This window comes from Eschscholzia californica, unplaced genomic scaffold (assembly GCF_041429995.1).
Source record: "Eschscholzia californica isolate CP2 unplaced genomic scaffold, dmEscCali1.0.p SCAF_6, whole genome shotgun sequence".
Taxonomy (NCBI): Eukaryota; Viridiplantae; Streptophyta; class Magnoliopsida; order Ranunculales; family Papaveraceae; genus Eschscholzia; species Eschscholzia californica.
In genome coordinates this window covers 38,228,641-38,246,584 of record NW_028238483.1, presented here as the reverse complement: position 1 = coordinate 38,246,584, position 17,944 = coordinate 38,228,641, and the positions used below count along the sequence as shown (strand labels likewise).

Below are 17,944 nucleotides of genomic sequence, written 5' to 3'. Positions count from 1 at the left end.
GTGCCCACTTCATAATTTTCTAGCATCTTAATTTGGCTCTCACAATTGTAATCATGTCAGTCAAACTTAACAATAAATATTTTCTTTTTCTTGTTATCCTTCTTTCGAAAAAAATATTCCTCGATGTCCTATCTTTCCTATTCATTGGAAAGAGTCGGTGACAATGATAATGACAGATAAAAATGATAGATACAGTAGTGGTGGTAGAAGAAAAAAGGAAGGAGAATTGAGAGTTTGAATAAAAAAGGCCGCGACTTTGGGGAATAAAGGAAAATCTCTGGGGAATAAGGAATTAGTCAATAAACATTGACTTATGGGACATATTTTCTTTTAGTCCATAAATTAACTTGATAAAAAATTGCCCCATAATCTTCATCCCCTCTCTCTCTTTCTACTTTCTGAATTTGTTTCAGTCATTACCATTTACGCAATTAGGTTTTCAGAAAACAGAATCATCAAAATGAGGAAGTTTGGAACATAAACTTCTCTACTCCGTTTCAACCTTTTTATGTTCTTATCTTCTCTCTCTCTCTCTACTGTGTCTAAATGTTCATGGCAACAACCAATCGTCTTAAAGGATTTGGTGCTGCAGTATTAACTGCCGCCTGAACTTATTGTTCTCTGAAATCAGATATCCAATTTTATCTAAGAACAATAGAGGAGACGTTGACAAGATCAAGAAAAAGATCGCTGATAGCAATGGTGTCGTTCCAGCGAGAGATTCAACAATCTGCTTTAATGGGAACAAGCGTTATTAATCCACTTGATGTTCTTGTCGTTGGTGGTGGCGCCACCAGTTGTGGTGTGGTTCTTGATGCTGCCGCTACAGGACTTCTTGTTGGTCTCGTTAAACAAGAGGATTTCTCTTCTGCAACATCTTCTAGGTCAACCAAGCTTAATCATGGAGGTCAGGTTTTTCCTTTCTTTTTTGATTGATGAATTACTTGTAGTCTTCAATCCGTTTGGTTTTTATTATTTGATTGGAGAATACCTGGTAGTTTGTTTTATTAGCATTATGATGTGTTTGTGGCTATGAATGATAAATTAGTTAATTCACTAGAAGAATGCTTCTGTATTATATGGTGATTGAGTTTTGATTACCTATCTTTTATACTTGAGAAGAAACTTATGTTGTTTATTCGTTTTTAATAGGTCATTTGGTAGAGAGTGAAAGAGGGAGAAGGATAGAGAGAAAAATAGTGAGAGAGAGAGAGGGTAACCGTGAGTGAGATAAGAGAGAAGGGAAAATAGGTTGCAATGGTGGTCGGAATGGTGGTGTGGGAAGTTGTGCTGGTGAAGGTGATGGAGAAGGTGAAGAATAGGGGGCAATGTTTGATGAAGTTAATTTTTGGATTAAGATAAAATATTCCCCCGAGAATGAGAATGTACAAAAAAAACATGGATTCCCTAGAGAATTTATTCCCCGGAGATTATTCTTTATGCCCCAAAGCCGCGGCCTAAAAAAATCAGTTGAATTTCGACGAAGATAGTAGGTCAACGCGACTCGTTCCTATACGGAGGAAAGATAGTAGGTCAACTGTAGTCAAACTAGAAAGTTGGACCAATATGGGGACCAAATTTCGAATTAGTTACAAATTGAAATTAACCTAGCAAAAAAGGAATGCTTGGGGCAGGGGAAAGAGGGAGGGAAAGCTTGGGGCAGGGGAAACCGGGAAGGGGAGCTTGGGGCAGGGGAAACCGGGAAGGGAAAGGAAAATCTATTTAGCCAAGGCTTTTCGTCTTCTTCTTCTTGAAAAAAAGAATCTGAGTGAGAAAAGAGAGAAATGGCTACTTGGAAAAAACTGAGCTCCCTCAACAACCTGAGAACTTTAAACAAACACCTTCTAGGCAGTTCAAGAAATTACAGAGAGATCTCTTCATCTTCACTTCCACTTCTGAAAAACTCTTCAGCAATTTCCAACACCGATTTTCTCTCTAACCCGCAATATCAATCATCATTTCGCCATTTCAGAAGTGGTCGTACCAATCGTGACGATCTAAGTGTTAGGTAAATCCAGCTCTTTCTGTTTCTCTCTCTTTAACTTATACTATGTATTTTAGTATGATTTTCATTTTTGGGTTTGGATTTGAGTAGATATGAAGTTACGCCACCTACAAATTGGGGTGTTCGAATTGTTCCTGAGAAGAAAGCTTTTGTTATTGAAAGATTTGGGAAGTATGTGAAAACCCTAGGTTCTGGAATTCACATGTTGATTCCAGTGGTTGATCGAATTGCTTATGTTCATTCTTTGAAAGAAGAGGCCATTCCAATTCCGGATCAGTCTGCTATTACTAAGGATAATGTTAGCATTTTGATTGATGGAGTTCTCTATGTTAAGGTATATTATTAGGGTTTCTATTGTATGAACTGTAATTTCTCTCTGTTGTGGTTTGCTTTTGTTAGTCTAACTTGATGGTTTTGTTCTTAATTGTGGTTTGTGATATAGATTGTGGATCCAATTCTAGCATCATATGGTGTTGAGAATCCGATATTTGCAGTTATTCAGCTTGCTCAGACAACAATGCGTAGTGAGTTGGGTAAGATTACACTTGACAAAACTTTCGAGGAGAGAGATACACTGAATGAGAACATAGTGGTGAGTTGATCTTTCTTCATTCATGTGTTAATCATACATTTTCATTCATATGTTAATCGTATAGTTTCATTCGTATGTTATTTGTATGGTTTCATTCGTATAGTTTCATTCATATGGTAATCGTATATGTTAACCGGGTTAGAGCTGATAATAATATTCATACTAACTACTGGGTATAGCCACTCTAGGCTTCATAACAATCATATGAAGAGTATAACCAAAATAACCATGAAAAATCTACTATTCTATTGGTTGTCAGAAATTTGTTCTTAAGTTTCTTAAAGTGTCAATCGATCGATAAATGTCAAATGTAGTGTTCAGTGGTAGCAAAGTGGCGTAAATGTTGTGTAGAGTAGAATTGAAGGATAATCTGAAAATCATAATGTCTCCCATCCCTACTTCGTGTGATTGAATACTTGTTAATGTGAGTCTATAGATGACACCTTTTATTATGGACTTATGAATTGCTAACAAGTTTTGTAGACGAACAAAGATATTTTACCATTCACTTCGACAAAGTCACCGTCCACCTATAATAATCTATATATATATATGATGGATCCATAAAATTGTAACAAATTATGTATGCTACGTTTCTTTGAAGTTTGAGCTGTTTTTTTTTTTGCTTCTACATCTTATCATTCTTAAGCTGATATGTCATTTTAGTTAGCACTTCCTTACTTGAGATCCTATGATGAAATTTACCATTATTGAATGACGTGTTTTCATGGCATCATAAGAAGTTAGTTTCATTAAAAACGTTGATTACTTCAATTATGAAGTTTCTTTTCTGTTTAATATGCTTGGAGAAAGTATATATGTCATATGTATGTCGGCTCAGACAAGTACTTAGAAAGTTTATTTTGGTTATTGAACTTTATACACTAAAATTGGAAGTACATCTACTAGTGATTAATATGACGACGACTGATCTAGGTGAACTATTACACAACCTTCAGGCATCTCCATGTGGACCCTACGTTGATTTTAAGTCATTAGTCGTGATGTTTTTACTCATTTTGTTTATCTTCCCCAAAGATAACTCCATCAGAAGTATCGCGTTCTAAATGTTGTAACCAATTATCAGTTATATGGAAATGAACGACCGACTAGATGTAAATTGGTGTTGAGAATAGATGAAGAGATTACTAGACACTAATTAAGAACAATAGGATTTCTTATGAGAATGATCAGCATAGTTACTATAACATCCTAATGAAAAAATCAGCCCTTAGATCATTTCCTGTGGGCCACATGGAGTAGAGTACTCAGAGAAAATAGTTCAACTGTATGCTGATTACTGAAGTGTAGGAAATGCTTGTTATTCTTTTCGTTCTATCTCTACAATATATATAATTGGATATAAGTAATATGTTTTCAGTTTTATAGTTGAAGAATATCTGGTTTTGCAGAAATCAATCAATGAAGCTGCTAAAGATTGGGGCCTGCAGTGTCTACGATATGAAATTCGTAATAAACTTGATATTTATTTTTTATTCGATATGAATTTCAGCTCTTATATTCTCCTATTAGCTTACGTGAAAGGCCGATTTTTGTCTTGATAGGGGATATATCTCCTCCTCCTGGAGTGCGACAGGCTATGGAGATGCAAGCAGAAGCAGAGCGTAGAAAACGAGCTCAAGTTCTGGAGTCAGAAGGTTCGTATTGTGAATTCTGCATGATTGAAATCCATATTCTATAGATCTATCTTAATTAGGATTTAAAGTTGTATCATTCCTCCATTTGATCAGCAAAACTTGCTTCAGGACATTATTACAGTATTGTATAATAATGCAAATGATGTCTGTGGACTTTTAACAGGAGAGAGACAGGCCCACATTAATATTGCAGATGGAAAGAAAAGTTCTGTAATCTTAGAGTCTGAAGCTTCAATGATGGATCAGGTGAACAGAGCTAAAGGTATGTTTTGAAGTAACGCCCACAAGAAAGTTAATATTACACATTCTAGTTAGATAGTTTCTTGCTAGGAGTAGCTGTTTAATTGAAGGTCTCTTTATCTGATTCTTTAGTTTTTTCAGCCACATTCATGCAATTATTTTGTTCGTCTAATGATATATTTGTATCAGCGACAAATTGAATGGTGAACTTACAAATGAAATAAGAATTCATTTTGCATGATCTTCAACTTTTGGTAGTTCCAATCCTGTTAACACATACAAGTGTCATGTTAACATACATGCCATTCATAACAATCTCAATCTGATCTTTCAGGAGAGGCAGAAGCTATCCTTGCTAGAGCACAAGCGACTTCAAAAGCAATTTCATTACTTTCTGAACAACTCAAAGCAAATGGAGGTGCTGAGGTTAGATTCGCCCCTCCCTTCTATGTTGTGGAACTTAAGAATGGAAATATTGTTAAAGGTTTGCATAGTATAAGTCTAAATGTTTGAAAAACTTATTTGTTGTTCCTAAAGAATATGGACAACCAGTAATATCATATTATAGCACAAACAAATTAAGAGAAAAAACCAATAGTAATACTACAAACATACCAAAATTTAGAAGTATCCGTCAAAGATACTATGGCCTTAGAAATGCAGGGAAAGTGTATACAGTTCTTTTGATGGATATCGTAACCCATAAAACCGATTCCGCCATTAGTATGTTAACATATACTTTTTCTCTTCTCTAGTCTCATTATGGATTTAGATAATGCTCATAAAAGTAAATGGATTGCACAACTTTTTTTGAATAAGTTGCACTATTGGCTATCAATAAACATAGAGGAGTTATAGGTAAACAAAATCGCACGAGATCTAGAAACCGATGCTTCGGATTATTGTGATGATAACATATGGTGATACGATTACTACGTCGAACAATTTTATGCTGGTATTTCTACACTGTTTTTCCTTTATGACTTTGAAACTTAAGTTTTCTTCTTTCAACACCCACAGGCGGCAAGTTTAAGAATCGCAGAGCAATATATTCAAGCCTTCAGTAAAATCGCAAAGGAGGTAAATTATTAATGTTTGATATTCTTGTTATATTTTAAGCCTTGGGTTTGGGATTTAGTTGTGTGGATATTGAGATTTGAATCATTTGATATGTCATACGTGTTCATTCATCCTACAATACCTAATTGCAGGGCACAACGATGTTACTACCAACTAATGCTTCCAACCCAGCAAGTATGATGTATCAAGCTATGAGCATTTACAAAAACTTCACTGGCAGTGATTCAAAGACAGCCCCACGCGAGATTGCATCAACGACATCAGAAGACATCAACCACGAAGAGAGTTCTAAATCTGATTCATGGTCTGTGACACATTCTGATCAACCTCGTGGGAAACCAACTTTCTCACTTCAGAGTCGTAATAAAGGAGAATAGAGTTGATCAAATCTGAATCGAAAGGGGGCAAGTTCCAGATGTGCTCCTGTTCAGTTTTGTAAGCTCCCAGATTTGCTTCTTTATTCTAGTTTCTCTTTTTTTTTCGTTCAGGGGAAGAAACAACACAGGTTTTCGTTACAGATCTAGTGAAAAACGTTCGACGTCTGTTTCGACAATGTTGCTCATAATTTTTTTTTCTTAGGGGGAATGCTGAAACTTACTGCATCATTTGAAAAGAAAAAACAAGAATTCTAGGTGTTCTTATTGCTTAATTTCTGGATTATGATTTTTTTTTTTTCTAATCAAATGGGATGAACTATGAATTTCCATAAATTCATAACTTGCTTGCTTGTGAATTATACTTTTGTTGATACAACAATTTTATCGACCTCAGTATAATTGTGTTTATGCTTACTCTCATCAATAGAAGAGAAAGCCAGTTCCCTCTGATGAGAGTTGTAAAGCATTAGTAACCATAGAGTTTTGGCTATGACCTTATTTTTATTAGTAAGCATTAGTAAACTTATTGGCCATATTCCCCCTTGGGGGAATGAACTTGCATTGCCAATAAAATATGATTGGATTGGAAGGTAGAATTGCCAACCAACCACAGAATGAGGGAGGAATCGATTTGTAATTCTCTTTCACCTAGACTCGTCACCCCTAATATATAGAAAATCAATATCTATCAAACATATTCTAATCAATTTAAACGTTAAGGTCGTGTTTGACCCGAATAAGAAAAATGTGATTACCAGAAGTAGCAATCCCATAGCTTATGGAATTAACAATTCCTAAGCTAAAGAGAATGGCAAAACTCAAATAGCATTCTCTTTCACAACAAAATTTCCTCGTGAAACCCCGACATGTCACCCGCTGGGTTTCGGCCGGGTTTTGTGCGGGGACGAGGATCATTTTCCTTATTAGAGATCGCAACAAAAAAAAAAAAAAAAAAACTAACTCACATAACCTGTCTTTCATCAAAAAAAAAAAAACTGACATAACCTGTCGGTTTGGCGCAACCGACAACATAAAAGGATCAGATATTTCAATTGTTCAGTCGGAAGAAGTAGTAAGGAGTAGTCCTGTGATACATCTTCGAACGGGTCAAATAAACCTTCGTCTCTCTTCCCACCACCAACCACCAAAACTCTCTTCTCTCTTTCTCTCAACTCTGTGTCTATAATCATGAAGCTTTCCTTTTCTCTTTCTTCAAAGCCGTCATCAAAACAAAACCCTAAAACATCTCAAACTAGTTTCGAAGATCCAAATCAAAACAATCAGAACACAAAACCACAATACGTAACAGAGTTTGATTCTTCTGTAACCCTAACCCATAAACACTCCAACCACATAATCCCTCCAATCGAAAATACATGGAGACCTATTCAGAAGATGAACAACCTTGATCTTCCACTTAGATCTTCAACTGATGACCCCAATCTTAGATTCGAACTCGAAGCTCCCACAACCATTGGCGACACCGATACCAAAATTTCGTACGGATTGACTCTCAGGAAAAAAGAAGATGGAACCAGCAGTAATGGTATTGAGAATGAAAAATTAGGGCAAAAATCTGAAGTTTCAACAAGTCATGTTGAGAATTTGATGTTGAAGAGGTACAAGGAAGATATGGAGAATTTGCCTGAGGATCGTGGGTTTGATGAGTTTGCTGATTGTCCTGTTGAAGATTTTGGTAAAGCTTTTCTTGCTGCTTATGGATGGAAAGAAGGACAAGGAATTGGAAGAAATGCTAAAGAAGAAGTTAAAGTTATTCAGTATGTGAGAAGAGGTGATAAAGAAGGATTAGGTTATGAACCTCAATTGAATGATCCTAAGAAGAATAAGAAGAAAGGGGGAAGAAATTCGGGTCCTGATCTTGTTGCTCCTAAAGGTCCAGACGGACGAACTAGACACGTAATTTCGATCGATGAAAAGCTTGTACCAAGAGAAGTTAAAGGGATTAATGTGGGGAAAATTGTTAGGGTTGTTGATGGAAGGCATTTGGGATTAAAAGGGAAGGTTTTGGAGAAATTTGGTAGTGATTCCGAATCTTCAACTAAGATTGTTTTGAAATTGTTAAAGAGTGATGAAGAAGTTCGTGTAAGAGTAAATGAAGTTGCAGAGTTGGGTTCTTATGAAGATGAGAATTGTGTGAGGAAGTTGCAGGAATCGAAAAATCGAGTACCCAAAGATGATAAGAGGGATTCTTCCAGAAGTGGGAAGAGAGAAAAGAGGGATTCAGATAGCAATGAGAAGAGGATTGAGAAGAAGATGAAAGGAGGAAGTCATGAAAATGGTGAATCATACAAGAAGAATAGAGAGAGTGAACAGATTTCGTGGTTAAGAAGTCACATTAGAGTGAGAATAGTTAGCAAAGATTTTAAAGGTGGGAAATTATATTTGAAGAAGGGTGAAATTGTTGATGTTGTAGGACCTAAATTATGTGATATAACAATGGATGAGAGCAAGGAGCTTATTCAAGGTGTGAGACAAGACATTCTCGAGACAGCGCTTCCAAGGCGTGGAGGTCCAGTTCTTGTTCTGCTTGGGAAGCACAAAGGTATATATGGAAACCTTGTTGAGAGGGATATGGAGAAAGAAACTGGTGTTGTTCGAGATGCAGATAGTCATGACTTGCTTAATGTTCGGCTCGAACAAATTGCAGAGTATATTGGAGACCCGAGTTATATTGGATATTGACTTCTATTCTTCTCCGCCCAAGGTGCGAATTGACATACTTTATTGAACTACTTTAGTTTGAAATATCTATGTATACTTTATGTCATGAGGATAGATGTTCTTATGGTGTTTGCTTCTACCCTTCATTTACTTATTTGTTGGTTGATTTAACTCGAACCCATTATGTTTTAGTTACTTGAATAATGTTGTTTGTTGGCTCGATATGTCTTAATCTTGTGTTGCTTGCTATGAAATTTTTATTTCCTCGTGGCTCGTGGGTGAAAATGTTAATGGCATGAACTAAGGTATATTAGAGTACAGGAAAAAGAAACTTTTGTTTCCCCAATATGTACAAGGAAAATTTTGCAAAAGAATAAAACAGCTCAAGTCATTCAGGAGTACCCGAGGCACTGTATAACATCTTGACGTAGTTAAAATTCAAAACCAGTAAAAGTTTAAGCATGCCTCTTCTCCAGTAAGAAAAGCCATAAATGCAGAGAAATGGGGGAAATGAAGCGTTAGTCCTGGAGCATTATCACGTCTATTTGGTTTTCAGATATGTAGTCACCCTTTTCTAGGTTTCAGACATATCTATCAGATTTGTCATTGTTCCAGAAGATGTTGCTCATCTGTCGACTGCTTGAAATGTTATATGAACCCTAAGAACCTTCATGGAATTGAAATTTAAGGATGCGGCCATTGGAAGATACAAAAATAAAACATATCTATTAGTTTCTGGTATAGATAATCTACTATTGTAGTTTAGTTTTTATATACTGTATCGGGTAGTAGTCGATATCATATATTACATATTCACAATATCGACTACATATATCTCAATATTGGACTCACATTGGTCTTCAGAAAATTGGTATTTTTGCTGAGTATCTTAAGATGTCTTATACTAGATGACTTAGATTTCTTTACCTTCAACTTAGGAGCGCCTGTTGATGCAAGACTTTGTTTGTGCATCTGTGCCAGTATGTTTAGATGGTTTCTTGTTTACTTCTAGCTACTAAACTTCTGATTTCTTAGGAATTGTAGCTGAGATATGCAAATATGCAATTGTTTAAGAAGAATATAAATGTGGCGTTGAAGTTTAGCTCTTCGGTCAAGAGTGGAGTAACGACTCTTTTAAGCAAGAAATGGGTTGTTGACAGTCATCTTATCTAATTCCGATTTTACAGGGTATAATAGAGCGGGCTGACCCAAGAACGCCTATATCCATAATGCTGTTGAAGCACCATATGACAAGGGATAAAAGAGAAGCACACCAATATCTCAAAAGAAATCTACTAAAAAGTACCGGAGTACTTCGATTCTTCAGATCTCTTTCAGAAATATATTCGGGTTTACATTCATCCACTTGACATGATTTTTTTATTTGGGAATAGGGTCATTGCTCAAATGCTGCTGAACTTTTTCGTGGCTTTACAACGTTTAATTCCGTCAGGACCACGTTGAGCAAGCCAGACTCTGAAAAATGTATATTACCCTATTCATTCAAGTGACTTGTCTCTCCAGATTTTAGTGTTGAAATGAAGATGATAGATTAAGATATGTAACTGTGTACTTTATAGGTTTAACCCATGAAGATATTTGATCACATAATAATGGTGTCCATGCTTTTCTTCTGCTTCAATTTAGAAAATCGAAGGGTACATTTTTTTTCGTCCAACTTGTCTATTTATCAGTTCATGGATCACTTAAATTTGTCCAATTTAGTGAAGTTAGTAGTATCTTGTTGCAAATGCTTAAAGACAACACTTAGTTATATAATGCTTTTCATCTTATTATGATTTAGTAATCATTTTCTTTATTTTATTTTTTGTCACATTTTTAGATTATGAAAAAAAAAACCCACAACCATAATGAAATCTTCTCTGAAGAAAAAATGAAATCTTTCTTGTAAACCTCCCTCTCTTCAATCTATATCATAACCCCAAAATCTAGCCCCTCAAATTCCATTTCAAGAAAAACTTACTTATAGATTACTTGGACCATAGAACTTGACGATCGATTGTAGTTAGATGTTCATCATCGAGACGCTTCCATGTTCTAATAGATTCAACTTCTCCCCAGCCTCCTCCTTTTGTTTTTTCGAGTTTTGCTAACACTACCCTTGACCTTCTTGCCCACCCAGCCAAACCATAAGCATGGTAACCGAAACCTCCCGAATAACAAAGATTTATACCGGCTAGTTTACCACAGAAATCGTTAAGGTGATCGTGTCCTGTGAAAACGGCTTTCACATCACCTTCTTCTGCCAATGTTGCAAAGAAGCCCGAGTTCACAATAGGAGAGCTAATAAGTCCTTCTCCTTTAACTCCTGTGAAGTTTGAGCCAAGTCTCTTGTATTCGGGTAATGGTATGTGGAAGTATGCAAGCCCTGGTGCAGGAGTCTTTTGAGCTTCAGCTGTCTTCATGTAAGATTTCTGCAGTCACGAGTGAAAAGAACGATGAGAACAATTAAAATAGTATTGGCAGTAGCAGAGACAACTAAAGTAAGTTCCTAATGAAACCAATATTTAGGAAGAGGTGTCTTTTTTTTTTGATGAAATAGGAAGAGGTGTCTTGGTTATGGGTTTTACCAAATTGCGACGGAAGAACCATGTTCGAACAATGGGTGAGAAAATCCTTACCTCTTGCCCATTTGAGGTTCTCTGCCAGAAGCCCGGCTCATTTACTTTCTATTGTCATAGTTTTATAGGGTCTGTTTTTATCGTCACACAAGTCAAAAGGAGGGACGGAATTCTAGGGCTCTTGCAAAATCTTTTAGTCCATCTTCATACACTCTAAAATCAAATTTTATCGCCCGTGGATTATGTCTTCACTACAGAACCACATAATCTCACTTAAGCTAATGAGAAATTGTGTGCTTACAATATCTCTTTAAGCTTATTATCAAGTATGTCATAACTTATAAAAGATCTAAGAAAGTTAGTTACCTTGAGTCGACGAGAAGTTTTTTGGAACCAAACTTGTTGCGAAGGTTTGATCCAGCCATAGCCACCAATGGAAGGAACTGTGGAGTAATCTCCACTATCGAGAAAGTATAAGTTCAACAAGGACTCGTTCTTGAGGCTTGAACCGTTAAGTGCCCCTTTAACTTCTATGTTGTAGTTTCCGAAACCATCAATAAAATCAACCGATAAAGGATTTAACTTCGACAAAGTAAAGTTCATGCCTACGATATGCTTCATTACTCCTTCTCTTGACAATGTAGATTCCATATCATGGTTACCCAAAACAGCAGCCCATGGTATTTTAGCTGCAATTGCCGGGGCAAATGCAGCATCTAGTGATTTAGCTGCATCTGTTGCGTCTTGCCCAAATATGTTGTCTCCTGTTAAAAGAAAAACAAGCAATTATATGATGCTAGTACGACCCAGTAAGTGTTGAAGCCTTCTGAGTGGATTTGTTGACCATTCACCTGGTCGACAGCAAGAACGAAACCGGAAACCCTGTATCTATTGGACTTGGGTCTGGTTGTAAAAGCAGAGACAATATCGACAATTAGTGGGGCTATACTTAGTATTTGGACCAACAAAGAGATGGCCCAACGGGTTTTTTTGTGTCGTGGTAAACATGTAGATCATTCTAAAAATCTTTTGGAAACTTGTAGACCCATTTTACTAGTGATTTATTGCAGAAAAAATGGTAGAGGACAAGAAAAAACAAGACAGACTCACGGGCAGAAACCTTATGTGGGTTGTCTTGTTTAGAGCTTCTGCTAATTCTAATCTATTAGGCCGCGAATTACAGCAAGTCACATAGGATTTTTGTCAGAGCCCCCCTATTTTTATAATTTTGATATAAACAACAAATTATAGTTTTACCGAAACATAAGAAACAAAGAAATAATTGGAAAGAAATAAAAAGTGAAGAAATGGTTATGATGAGTAGTTTACCAGTGAAGACAATGAGATCAGGATTTTCAGCCCTAATCATACGGTTAATGAAAGCAGTTGTATTAAGATCAGAACAACCTTTGAATTGATTAGGTAATACATTTTCACATGGAGTTTTAATTCCATCTGCAATATGCATATCAGCTACTTGTACAATCTTGAATTCTCCATTTCTTCTGAATCTAAGTGGAGAAGAAGAACCAGAGACTGCTGATTCTGCTCTCAGAACAAAAATGGAAGAAACCAACAAGAAGAAAAAGAATAGAGAAGACATTATCCAGATATGGGTGGGTAGTTCTTGTTTCAAGCATGAAATTATTGGTATATATATATATGTATGCATGGGCAATTGATAAAGTAGAGAAAGAGATAAAATAGTTTATTTCTCAAGTCAAGTCAAGTCTGATGGGCTTGAAAAAAACATTACGCGCCTTTCATATCTAACCATGACTTCTTTTTTGTTCCTAATATTGAAGGTAGTCATGAAAAGTCCCACGACCCATAATTAATACATTTGGAAATATTCTGATAAAAGCTTCTAGGTTAGAGAGTAAAAAACACACTTAAAAATATTCACTATGATATCAACTGTCGTCTGTCGGAAAATTTGAGTCAAAATATGAGGTGGGCAGTCAGGTTTCGGCCAACCAATTAAGAGAGAAACGAGGGGCGGAATCCGATAGTGCACCTACTAGGATTTGGATTGGAGTTCAACCCTAATTTTCGGGCATACTATTTTTTATGTAATTATTAAATTTTTATATGTATAATAACATCAATTTTTCCGTTGTAACTATTTCTTCTAATTCTGAACAAATGTTATGTCTATAAGAGTCTTAAAGAGAAGAAAAAGTACCAAATCATATCAATAATCTGAAAACAAGACTTTGAGAATACTTGGAATTGCAATGTGGATGACTTTGATTTTTAGAACAAACTTCTATTCTCTCACACTTTGATTCTCCACGTGCATGAAAAAAAAAGGAACAACATAGCATATAACAAGAAGAAAATTAATTCCCTCAACAAAAAAAAAAAAAAAAAAAAAAGAAGAAAATTAATTGCAAATAAAACACATACTAACTAAAATTATAACACGAGAACAAGGATGACGATAATGTCAAGTGGTCTTATCTTTTGTTCCCTGGCTCGAAGAAAACTTGAACCTAGATACACATACTGATTTCATTTCTGATAAAGCTTGTAAGCTTCAGAGCGTTCTTCTTGTTCTATCATTATTTGTTCTAAGAGAGGATAAAATTATGAAAGAGAGAACTCAAGAATGTCAATCCATGTCCGACGTTCCATCCACATAAGTAATAACTAAGCCGTACCACCATAATTGTTCTCGAAAAGGTTTCAGATGTCTCGAGTATTTCCACAAGCCCTTTTTTAAAACTTTGGGTAATCATAGTTTTTTTAGTTTGTTGTTTTTAGTTCTAAACTCATTTAGTTGTGTATGTGCATAGAAAGCAATAACAATTACAAGAAAAGAGACAATTGCGGGCAGTGGATCCCAAGAGTTCCGCGGCTTCTCTACCACATGTATGGAATTGGGAGGCATGTTCCAATCAGAAGAACCTGTTATTTTTTCAATTTAACAATGTCATTTGATCAATATTCATAACATTCATGCATTTAAACGAGTTAAACATCACAAGTCAAACAAAACCAGACTATCTGACAGCAGACTCGAGTCAATTCAAAACCTTGAGCAAATTTCAAATCTCACTTGGAAAAAAACAAAAGCTTGCGCAGCTAAACACAGAAGATCAGGGAAAAATTAGAGTTACCCAATGGCTTGAGTAGATGACACTGAATCCATAAGAGGATATTGACATTGATTAAGTATAAGATATTGGAAAATAGAAATGAGATATTTGGACACCCCAAAACGATAAACTTTAGACAATTGAATGTGCTAATGAAAATTGATTAAGTTAGAAGTTTTATATAACTCGATTTCCTAATGAATTTTCTTGAGGTTAGAAGTTCTAGAATAGAGTTATGATATTTGATTAGGGTGCATTCTCCATATATCCACATAGAGGGAACTTCATAATATATTACTAGATAGTTGATACCAACTCCGTTGCATATTTCTTTTGGAACGCTAATGTCAAAAGAATCAAACCATAATGCTAGTAAATATATATCGAAAACGAACAGGATGAATATGGAAGGCAAGCCTTTCCATTATGAACAATTTTTAACAGTTTGTCTTGTATTCCAACAATTCACTCACACTTGATCAAGATACTACTATTAACGCACAAAAGAACATAAAGTGACATACACAACTAGATCAAGATCCAAAGAACAAAAAATCGAAGCAAAACAAAGATCATCACATAGAAACATCAGAAGTGATTGAAAGGAATACCGCGAAGAGTAGAATGATCTCAAGTAGTCTTATCTTTTGTTAATTCTTTTGGAGAAAACTTAAACCAAGGTATCCACACCGATGTCGTCTTCTGATATATCTTGTAAGCATTTTGTCTCTCTTCTCGTTTTAGCATCTTTCGTTCAACAAGCACCGTCACATATGCCAAAGTTAAAGTATTGATCAGAGAGCCCAAAAATGTCCAACCATGACCCACATTCCACCCAAACAATACTAACCCCCACCACCATAGTTGTTCTCCAAAGTAATTTGGGTGTCTGGAGTATTTCCACAAGCCCGTCTCGAGAGTTAACATTGTTGGTGATCCAAGCTGTTTGAGTGCGTTGTTTCTAGTTACAAACTCATGGAGTTGTGTGTCTGCATAATAAGCAATAACAATTCCAGATATACAGACTATTGTAGCCACTGAATCGAAAAAGTTCCATTGTTTCTCAACTAAATGAATTGCATACATTGGCAAGCAAATGCCCATAAGAAATACCTGTTTGTTCCATTAAAGTTATGTTAGTTCAACTCAATATTTATAAGAAAAAAAATCAAGATCTCAACCTTCATTATTGATAGAGAAAAGTGCAATTGTGATTATAAACCACCTACAAGTTTTTAAAATAAGAAACAACAATTCATTGTGCCGGAATTCTATGTCAGACTCGGGCATGAACACCATAAGGTCTGGGTTTATGGAGTTCAAGTTTTCCATCTTTTGTGCACATCTTAATGAGGTTGTCACTCGGCACAAAAGATTTTACATCGTTTTGCTCAAGCGAGGCATAAAACTCGGGTTCTTTCCTAATTGAGCTAAAATGCAATGGCATGAGATAGAATCCGGGTATAATCTTCATTTAACCGAATCTGAGTAATTCGAGTCTCGCTTGTTTTTCAATAAGAAGCAGAATAGTCATTTCAAGTTACTCCAATACAACGGAGTCTAACTCGGACTTATTTTATATCTGACTCAAATGGACCCGAATTTAGTCTGAGACAGCCATTTAGACAAGTCAGACGCACAAATCAGATAAAAAACACCACTTAAATCGAATTAATTACCTGCTGAGAAACGTAAACTGCGAAAAAGGACATCCACCACCAATTCTTTCCATATTGTTTTCTCAAATCAAAGAACCTCCAATCCTCTCTTGCACCCCATTGCCATTTCTCTCTCCTAAAGTAGCTATGAGTAAGTCTAATGCTCCAAACCCAGGTTAACAAAATAACAATTGTTGACCTCCATTGATTGGCATATGCAAATGGATGGGTTGCATAGAAATGAACTAACATTACAGGTATCACAGTCCAGTATAAATCTATCATCTGCACTCAAAAATTCAACAAAACCAAAATTGAAAACAAACCCAAACTCAAAATTTTAGGGTTTACTGAACTACCCATAACAGATACTCATCCACTAGTAGGTATCAATTATGGGAAATAGGTTAAGAAACATGGGTTTTGGTATTGATTGAATTAAGAAGAGAGAGAGAGAAGGAGACATACCCAGTGGCTTGATTGAATAGAACCAATTGCCCAGAAGAGGAAATTGACATTGAAGCCGAAGAATGTATTGGCTAATATAAATGGGTTATCTAAACACCATTGCCAAAGAGGATGGAGAGGTTCTGAAGAAGAAGTTGCAGCATTGTAATGGCTGAGGAAAGTGAGATAGAAAGCAATGGAGGGAATAGGAACTAAGAATGAAATCAATGCGTTCTTTAAATTACCCATTTTGTAATTTGGGTTTTTGATCTTTAATTTGGTTGATTAGAGAGATCTTATTAGCTTCCTTTTATAGCATCTTGAAGTCCCCCCACAACCTGATCATTCTTAATCTCTCTCTCTCTCTCTATAGATTCTTTTTGACTTTACTGTTTGTTTGAGGGTTCTATTTTTTTTTTTTTGCTGAAAGTGTTTGAGGGTTCTATTGTGAAGCGTTAAAAGTTTCGATCAAAGGCGGATAGGTAACGTCTAGTTAATGGAAATGGACATCCAAGGAGTCACTAGGGTCACTAGCATATTAGCCTCACAAGTCATTGTAACTATATGGTCGAGTTCTTTGGATATCGAGCCGTGTAAGGGGCAAAGTCATGGGAGTAGGTTCGTGCAACGTCGGAGCCGTTGTTGAAAACAAAACAATCTGTTGCTGAGGTCGAACCAAACGTAAGATGTGCTGGTACTATAGTTATTGCCTATTGGGAGAATGTGGGAGCCTTTAGCTACAAATGCAACTCAATGTCAATAATTATTTAGGTCTTTTTGAGGAGACTTTCGATGTCGTTGAACCACTATCTCGAAGTCTTGTACCAGTTGAATCTAACCCTGACGACCACCTAAACAATATCTGTAGAAAAAATGCTAGTAAACAAGAAAAAATATACTAACATCGATTCACGATAAGTCACAAAGAAGTTCTAGTCAGAATTTGTTTTTCGTTTCCTTCTATTACTTTTTTTTTTGTTGAAGTTCAATTACTTTGATTGATGGTTGTTGGAGCTCAAGGAAAAAGAAAAGTAAAATGTTTATCTAGAATACTTCACATTTATATCACCCACTTAGATCAATATTGAGTGGCGAACCATTTTGTTAAGTGGGTCTATAATTTACAAGCAACACGCAAAACCATAGGCACATACTTTGCACGTACAAGATACAAAGTAAAATGTTTATATTGGTCATAATTTGACTCAAAGTTACATCTTCTTGACAAGTGACCACTTACCACGTCATTTCATCAACTATGTTTTAAAAGCGAAAGTAAAATTGGGACACCAGTGTATCCCAAGTAAATCTTCAAATCAAACTCTAAGTAATTGTAGTGTATGTGTATAATATTATAATGAGAGATGCTAGAATCACAAAAGATTTTGACAAAAAAAAGTTTCCAGCTGATGTGGCGGTTGTGATTTTCATCTTTCAACGGCCTAGATTTGGTCAAAGTTTGAAACCACACCCGCCACATCAGCTGGGAACCTTTTTTTGTCAAAATCTTTTGTAACTTTAT

The 17,944-nt window shown here is 35.8% G+C and overlaps 4 protein-coding genes across 6 annotated transcripts; 2 read left to right on the top strand and 2 right to left on the bottom strand.

Moving 5' to 3' along the window:
- The first annotated feature begins 1,604 nt into the window (after positions 1 to 1,604).
- On the top strand, positions 1,605 to 6,285 carry LOC147534546 (uncharacterized). Its single transcript, XM_086646668.1, has 9 exons — positions 1,605 to 2,008; positions 2,096 to 2,339; positions 2,448 to 2,597; positions 4,010 to 4,067; positions 4,163 to 4,255; positions 4,419 to 4,517; positions 4,830 to 4,921; positions 5,516 to 5,575; positions 5,707 to 6,285. Exons 1-9 carry the CDS (start codon positions 1,785 to 1,787, stop codon positions 5,950 to 5,952), a joined length of 1,266 nt encoding a protein of 421 aa, XP_086502794.1. The 5' UTR covers positions 1,605 to 1,784; the 3' UTR covers positions 5,953 to 6,285.
- A 655-nt stretch (positions 6,286 to 6,940) lies between these two features.
- On the top strand, positions 6,941 to 10,427 carry MOS2 (D111/G-patch domain-containing protein). Of its 3 annotated transcripts, none has more exons than XM_086647079.1 (2): positions 6,941 to 8,677; positions 9,822 to 10,427. In XM_086647079.1, exon 1 carries the CDS (start codon positions 7,141 to 7,143, stop codon positions 8,653 to 8,655), a length of 1,515 nt encoding a protein of 504 aa, XP_086503205.1. In that variant the 5' UTR covers positions 6,941 to 7,140; the 3' UTR covers positions 8,656 to 8,677; positions 9,822 to 10,427. The 3 variants fall into 3 exon arrangements, with proteins under 3 accessions (XP_086503205.1, XP_086503203.1, XP_086503204.1); XM_086647077.1 differs by having other exon boundaries at positions 9,670 to 10,427; XM_086647078.1 differs by having other exon boundaries at positions 6,983 to 8,677; positions 9,679 to 10,427.
- LOC147534544 (putative inactive purple acid phosphatase 29) lies at positions 10,406 to 15,073 on the bottom strand. Its single transcript, XM_086647081.1, has 5 exons — positions 13,611 to 15,073; positions 13,498 to 13,566; positions 12,546 to 12,998; positions 11,583 to 11,980; positions 10,406 to 11,069 (listed from the first exon to the last, which is right to left on the bottom strand). Exons 3-5 carry the CDS (start codon positions 12,886 to 12,888, stop codon positions 10,626 to 10,628), a joined length of 1,185 nt encoding a protein of 394 aa, XP_086503207.1. The 5' UTR covers positions 12,889 to 12,998; positions 13,498 to 13,566; positions 13,611 to 15,073; the 3' UTR covers positions 10,406 to 10,625.
- On the bottom strand, positions 14,715 to 16,994 carry LOC147534543 (3-oxo-5-alpha-steroid 4-dehydrogenase (DUF1295)). The gene is made up of 3 exons (XM_086647082.1): positions 16,444 to 16,994; positions 15,997 to 16,260; positions 14,715 to 15,430 (listed from the first exon to the last, which is right to left on the bottom strand). Exons 1-3 carry the CDS (start codon positions 16,669 to 16,671, stop codon positions 14,948 to 14,950), a joined length of 975 nt encoding a protein of 324 aa, XP_086503208.1. The 5' UTR covers positions 16,672 to 16,994; the 3' UTR covers positions 14,715 to 14,947.
- Positions 16,995 to 17,944: the final 950 nt, after the last annotated feature.